A 7088-nucleotide genomic window follows, 5' to 3' on the forward strand; every position below is an offset into this window, starting at 1 on the left:
GGCTCCCGTCAGCTTCGCCGCAGGGTGTGAGGGCCCGGGAGCTAGCCGGATCCCTGCCCGTCGCCCCTAGAACGACGACGGGGGTCACTGCTGCCTGGTGAACAAGTGGAGCACCTTCCTGAAGGCCCGGCTGGTCTGCTCCGTGCCGGGCGAGGATGGCATCGAGACCCACTTCGATGAGCTCCGTGAGTCCCTGGCAGGAGGGCGGGGGCCTTCGGCGGGGCCCCGGGCCCCCCGGCTAAGGCGCCTCTTCCCGTGTTCCCAGAGGACGTGTTTGTCCAGCAGAGCCAGGACGTGAGGAACCCCGTCATTTATGCTGTCTTCGTCTCCTCGGGGTGAGGCCAGGGCCCAGGCCAGCAGGCTGCATGGCCAGACGGGGTCGGGGTGGGGGTGCGACTCCTGCAGGGCCTTCACCCAGTGACGGGGCGGGGTGGGGGGGCCTGTGGGTGCAACAGGCTGCCCCACCCCTAGCACCAGCCTGTGTCTCTCCAGCTCCGTGTTCCGAGGCTCCGCGGTCTGTGTCTACTCCATGGCGGACATCCGCATGGTCTTCAACGGGCCCTTCGCCCACAAGGAGGGCCCCAACTACCAGTGGATGCCTTTCTCAGGGAAGATGCCCTATCCACGGCCCGGCACGGTGAGGACCCCGCAGGCTTGTCCTGCCCATCCCCCCCTTTCTTCTAGTGGTCCTGACCCTGCCAGATTCTACCCACGGGGCAGGTGGGGGCCGCACACCACACGCAGGCTTGCAGAACACACAGAATTGGCTGTGGAGGGCTCGCAGGAGCCCAAGACAAACACAAGGGTCCCCGGGTGGGCGGGCTGCCCCTCAGAAGGCCCTCAGGTCAGAGGGAGGAGCTGGGGGTTCCGTGGGCAGGGCCTCTGAACTTGGCTATAACTTTGGGGGGCAGGAACTGCAGGGATGGACATGTCGGATCAGAAGCAGCCAGCGGGCACCTGTCCAGGTGATCCCAGCAGGCTTCCTCCCAAAGTCTGGAAGGCTGGGTTAGAGCAGGCCGGGTCGGTGGGGGGCGGTGGGGCGGGGGCCCGGACAGCGGGTCTGTGGCAGGGAAGAGGGGAAGCGCCTGGTGTTAAGGAACCTAAGGGATTGTGGCCCGTCCAGCTGAGCAGGAAGGAGAGGGAAGGGGGTACCTGGGAGGCGCAGCCAGAGAGGAAGGAGACATCAGCGTGCAGGGGAGGCTGTGGTCAGCCCTGCTGTAGGCCACAAGGTCATACACATGAAGCTGAGGAGGTGGCTGTGAGATCTGGCCATACAGGACCTTGGGCATTGGCTGGAGAGGGCCCTGCAAAGAGGGTGTGAAGATAGAAGCCTGGGTGGGGGCTTGGAGAGGGGCATGTGGAGGAGGCGGGCAACAGTGCAGAGGCCCCTTCTGAAGCTAATGGTCCAGTGCCCCCCACACCACCCCGGGCAGCTGACTCAGACGCCTCCCCTGTCCACAGTGCCCTCCCTGATGTCCCCTTGTCTGCAGTGCCCTCCCTGATGCCCCCTGTCCGCAGTGCCCTCCCTGATGCCCCCTGTCCGCAGTGCCCTCTGAAGCCTCCCCTCCCCTCCCCCAATCCGCAGTGCCCTGGAGGAACCTTCACCCCGTCCATGAAGTCCACCAAGGACTACCCTGACGAAGTGATCAACTTCATGCGAGGCCACCCGCTCATGTACCAGGCTGTGTACCCACTGCAGCGGCGGCCCCTCGTGGTCCGCACGGGCGTCCCCTACCGGCTCACCACCGTCGCTGTGGACCAGGTGGACGCGGCTGACGGGCGCTATGAGGTGCTTTTCCTAGGCACAGGTACCCGCTGCCGCTCCAGCCCCTCACACTGGGCCCACTGGGGAGGTCATGCAGGGGATGTGATGCTCCATGGGGCTGGGACCCCCCTTGCTTGGGGGGCTGCAGGCTTGACCAGGTCAGCTTTGCCCCCCTGGTCCTCTGGAACGGTTTCCCTACTGCTGGGAGAGCTAAGGCAGGGTGGGTCGACCCCATTCCCATCCCCAGGCAGCCTGGGGACCCTGGGTAGATAGATGTGGGGAGACAGGAGACACAGACCCACCCCCACAGCGCCAGCATGGAGGACCTCTCAAAGCCTGTTGACATCAGTGCGAGGGATGTGGGTGGGGGACAGGCCCTGACCATGATGCCCCCTTGCCCTGGGGCCATCACCTTAGACCTCTGTTGGGGCCCCTTATTGTAGGGAGACCCTTGGCCCAAACCCCTTGCTCTGCTACCCTCAGGGGGTATGGGCCCTGGTGGGGGAGGGGCTGGACTGGTGCCCCTCCCTCAGCCCCACTGAGGCCCTGCCGACCTGTTCCAGACCGAGGGACAGTGCAGAAGGTCATTGTACTGCCCAAGGATGACCAGGAGATGGAGGAGCTCATGCTGGAGGAGGTCGAGGTCTTCAAGGTGGGTGCACCTCCCTGCCACCCCCCTCACTCCAGCCCTTCCTCCCATCACAAGCCCCTGGCTGCAGACCCCTGGCCCGGGCTGGGAGGGCCTCCAAGCTGACCCCTCCCTTCTTCCAGGACCCAGCGCCTGTTAAAACCATGACTATTTCTTCCAAGCGGGTGAGTCTGTCAAGGTGGGCAGAGCTGGGTTCAGCAGCCCCTTGGGCTCATGACCTTAGGGCAGGGGAAGGGAAGCCAAGACCCTCTGCTGGCTGCTGACGGGTCCCTGCCCTCCCCCTCAGCAACAGCTGTATGTGACCTCGGCAGTGGGTGTCACGCACCTGAGCCTGCACCGTTGCCAAGCTTACGGGGCTGCCTGCGCGGACTGCTGCCTGGCCCGGGACCCCTACTGCGCCTGGGACGGCCAGTCCTGCTCCCGCTACACGGCGTCCTCCAAGAGGTACACGCAGGCCCCAGGGCTCTGTCACACTGGCCCCGGGGAAATGTCTTTGCCTTGGGGGATGGGGGATAGGGAGGGGCTAGCTCCCCTGGTGGTGCTGCCTCAAGCGTTGTCCTCCCCAGACGGAGCCGGAGGCAGGATGTCAGACACGGGAACCCCATCCGGCAGTGCCGTGGGTTCAACTCCAACGGTGAGTATGTGTGTGGCCCTGGCCCAATGGAAGGAGTCCCTGACAGTCACTGGGACTGGAGGGGGCTTAGGCTGGTGGATCAGGGTGTCCCTGGCGACCCTCCACCCCCACCCCCATCAAGGAGTGACACCCAGCAGCCTTTGTGGGTGGGTGTCCCTGGCCAGCCTGCAGTCTGCCCTGAGGCAGGGCCACATTTCACTCCGCACCCTCTTGAACCACAGCCAACCGGAACGCGGTGGAGTCGGTGCAGTATGGTGTGGCAGGCAGTGCCGCCTTCCTGGAGTGCCAGCCCCGCTCACCCCAGGCCACTGTGAAGTGGCTTTTCCAGCGAGACCCTGGAGACCGGCGCCGCGAGGTGAGCCGGTGCCCTCAGCTTGCACCTTGGTCAAGGTGGCAGGGCCCCCGCCCCGTGCAGTGGCCTGGCCACAGGGGCAAACCTGGGGCAGCCCTCACTCTGCAGAACCCCTTCCAGGCTCCCTCCCTGAGAGGGCCGTCCTTGGCTAAGCAGACACGGGAGCAGCACACGGAGCAGCACTGGCCTGCTTTATCCAAGACCACGTGTCAGCGTGCCTCTGCGTGGAAAAGCTGCGCGTGCAGCCCACTGCCTGTCCTGTGGGAATGTCGGGGGCGGGAGGCATTCTTGTGTGCACCCCTCCTTATATGGAGGTTCTACCTGGGGGCCCCTCTGGGTAGCCACATCGATGGCAATCCCACGCCTGGCTTCGATTCGGGGGTGGGGGGCTGAATGGGGGAGCTTCAGACAGTTGGTGGAGAAATGGGAAGAAAAGATCATAGAGCTTTCCTACAAACTTTTGGAAGCCCCTCCCTGGTCTTCCCGTGGGACACGTGTGTGCACATGCCTGCGCGCGCCGCTTCTGGGATGCTGCCCTGTCCAACCACCCAGGTGGTCAGAGCTGGGGCCTGGCTGTCGGGATGGCAGGTGGTCACCGGACCCCTGGCGTCCCCCTATGCCTTGCCCCCTCAGATCCGCACCGAGGACCGTCTCCTTCGCACGGAGCAGGGCTTGCTGCTTCGTGCCCTGCAGCTCGGCGACCAGGGCCTCTACTCTTGCACAGCCACAGAGAACAACTTCAAGCACGTGGTCACACGGGTGCAGCTGCATGTGCTGCCCAGAGATGCCGTCCACGCTGTTCTCTTCCCACTGCCAGCTGCCAGTGTCCCACCGGGCCCCGGCGCCGGCCCCCCCACGCCACCCTACCAGGAGCTGGCCCAGCTGTTGGCCCAGCCGGAGGTGGGCCTCATCCACCAGTACTGCCAGGGCTACTGGCGCCATGTGCCCCCTAGCCCCAGGGAAGCCCCGGGGGCACCCAGGCCTCCTGAGCTCCAGGACCAGAGAAAGCCCCGGAATCGCCGCCACCACCCACCGGACACATGAGGCCGGCAACCCGAGCCCTGCGACGGGCCAGCCTAGTCCTCACCCTTTTAATATAAAAGATATATATATATATATATAAAATATCTATATTCTATACATACCCTGCCCCTGCAGAGACAGTATTTATTGGTGGGCTGTATATAGCTTGCCTCCGTGGCAGCAGCATTGTCCAGAACCTGGACCCATGCTGAGGAGAGACAGCAGAACACAGCGCCCCACCCAGCAGCCCAGCTGGTGGATCGGACCGGGCCAGGACCACGCCCTCTCCAGACTCAGGTGGGAGTCTGCCTGCAGCCAACAGCCAGCACCCGGCTCTGCAGGACGGGGCAGAGGAAGCCCCGCCTGGACGGGGCCCAGATGGCAGACACCTGTGCCGACCGGCTGCGCTGTCCAGCAGTGCTTCGGCACAGACATGGATTCGAGGACTGCTTTGGAGACTGGGGGCGGGGGGTGGGCTCAGGTGCACTGAGAGGGAACAAGGGGCCGTCACAGGAGGCCGGCCCCTGCCTGGGACGGGGCGCCCAGCCGAGGGCAGCCCCTTCTCAGGTATTTATTCTCTATTTATTGGGGACAGGAGGAATGGAGGCCAGTCCCTCCCCTCCCTGCCTGGCCAGGACAGGGCTGTTCCATCTCCTGCCAGCCTGCCCTGTGCCACCTGGATTGGGGGCTGGGAGGAGGGCAGAGGGCTCAGGCCCAGGCAGGGCTGAAGAGAGCACCCAGACCTAGGGGAAGGGTGGCCTGGGACCCACTGAGACCTCTTAGGGTCCTCCCTCTGCCCACCCCTCCGGGCACTGGGTGTAAATACTCGGAGAGGGGGTGGCTGGGTAGCTGGGGGGCTCCTGCCACCCTCTGCCCAGGCCACACCACCCCGGGCATTGCATTCCATCTTGCTAATAAACACTGGCTCTGGGACTGACTTCTGGTTTCTCTCTTTGAGGGGGGTGAGAAGGAACCCCAGGTTTGGTCCCTCTCGGTCTGCTTTCTCCAACATCATCCACTCCCCGCCCTTTGAGCTCAGTCATCCAGCAGTTGGACCATTTGTTCTACCCAACCCTCCAATACTGGGCTTTTAAGGACTTGGGAGTGGCAGGGTGGACAGGGCAGCCCACCCAGGTCTCCAGCTGCCCTTAGCCAAAGACCCCTTTCCCTTGCAGCCCCTCCCTGCAGGGCCGGGCAAGAGCAAGCACCTGGGGGTGCAGCTGCGAGGAGGAGGAGGGCTGGGCCCAAATGAAGGAGTCCAGTTAGAGCAGCTGAAGTGTCGCAACATTTACCAAGCTGTCTTGGCTTACTCTCTCACCGCCATCAAGTCACTACTGACTCATAGGGCCCCCCTCCGCCCCCCCTCCCCTCCATGGGTTTCTGAGCCCTGGTGGTTATGCATTGGGCTGTGATCCTCATGGCCAGCAGTTCAAAACCACCTGGAGCTCCAAGAGAGAGAGGCTGGACTTTCTAATCCCAGGACAGTTGCAGTCTTGGAAATCTACGGGGGCACTGTGAATCATACTGACTATGGTGAGGAGACCCACACGGTGGGTGAGTTTGGCTTAGCTAGAGCAGGGGAGGCTGGGAACTCCTCATGTGGAGTCCCAAGCCCTACATGCAGGAGCCAGGTTTGGGTTGGTTGCTTAAGCCCTGCGCCCTGGGCAAGGACCCGCAGGAGAGCCGCGTCCCTAACCCGGACCCGCTCGCACATGGGGGTGAGTGGAGGTCGCAGGCTGAAAGTGGATGAAGGGAAGACCCTCACCCAGATCTCCCTCCTGAGCAGGGTGCCACCAGCCAGTCTCCCTTGTGATCAGTGGCCAATGCTCTGTGACTGGGGCCCTGGCGCCCCCTTGTGGTCTGCAGGTTCTGCTGCAGAGCTCAGGGAAGGGAAGCAGCCAGGTTTGGGTCAAGAGAGCACCGTGTGGGTTGTATCATGGGAGGGGTGGGTCTCCAGAGCCAAGGCGCTCAACTAGAATCCCCTGGACGTCAGCTCCCTGGCATGAGGTAGGCAGCCTCTAAGCTGGGTACCCTCAGACAGGCTCTGGATGGAGCAGGGCAGGCGAGCCTCACACCCCCATGGCCCTAGGAATGTCAGACTGCTCTAGGACTCAGTTTCCCTATCTGACAACAGGCCGCCTCTGCAGCTGTGTATGCACACATGCAGGTGTGTACACAAAGGCCCAGGGACATGTCCGCATGGACACACTCACATGGCATGCACACACTCTACAGGGACACAGCACAGGGCGCAACACGCTTGTGTATCTGCACACTGGCACACACCCATGCACACACATCTGCCTGCACCAACTTGTGCAGCACGGATGTCCGTGGCCATCAAGAGAAATGCACAAGGTATGCTTGACATGATGGATGTGTGTGTGCATTTTGTAAAGAGCTGTATGAGGCCCCAATAAAATGACTAAAAATTAATAAAATTTTTAATAGTAAAATAGTTTTAGTTTCAGTGTTTTTAATAATTCTTTAGGACTGAGCATGATAGTGGAACAGGAGCAAAGTCAAGGGAAATAGAGGAAAGAGTGGGGAGGCAAAGGGCATTTATAGAGGTCTAGATAACGACATGTACATATGCAAATATATTTATATATGAGGATGGGGAAATAGATCTATGTGCCTATATTTACAGGTTTAGTATTAAGGT

General features: G+C 62.2%; 1 protein-coding gene across 1 annotated transcript in view; it reads left to right on the forward strand.

The window, feature by feature from the left end:
• SEMA3F (semaphorin 3F) overlaps positions 1-5360 on the forward strand; it is a 22526-nt gene extending 17166 nt beyond the window's left edge. The window contains exons 7-16 of the mRNA XM_004715236.2: positions 71-185; positions 266-335; positions 493-637; positions 1586-1808; positions 2329-2417; positions 2537-2578; positions 2701-2858; positions 2981-3048; positions 3270-3403; positions 4034-5360. Of these exons, the coding sequence (XP_004715293.1) occupies positions 71-185; positions 266-335; positions 493-637; positions 1586-1808; positions 2329-2417; positions 2537-2578; positions 2701-2858; positions 2981-3048; positions 3270-3403; positions 4034-4444 (1455 nt within the window). The 3' untranslated portion in view covers positions 4445-5360. The remainder of the gene's footprint in view (positions 1-70; positions 186-265; positions 336-492; positions 638-1585; positions 1809-2328; positions 2418-2536; positions 2579-2700; positions 2859-2980; positions 3049-3269; positions 3404-4033) is intronic.
• The last annotated feature ends 1728 nt before the right edge of the window (positions 5361-7088 follow it).

The sequence above is a fragment of the Echinops telfairi genome, unplaced genomic scaffold (assembly GCF_000313985.2).
Source record: "Echinops telfairi isolate 266 unplaced genomic scaffold, ASM31398v2 ScPeMD7_7420;HRSCAF=8458, whole genome shotgun sequence".
In the NCBI taxonomy this organism is placed as follows: Eukaryota; Metazoa; Chordata; class Mammalia; order Afrosoricida; family Tenrecidae; genus Echinops; species Echinops telfairi.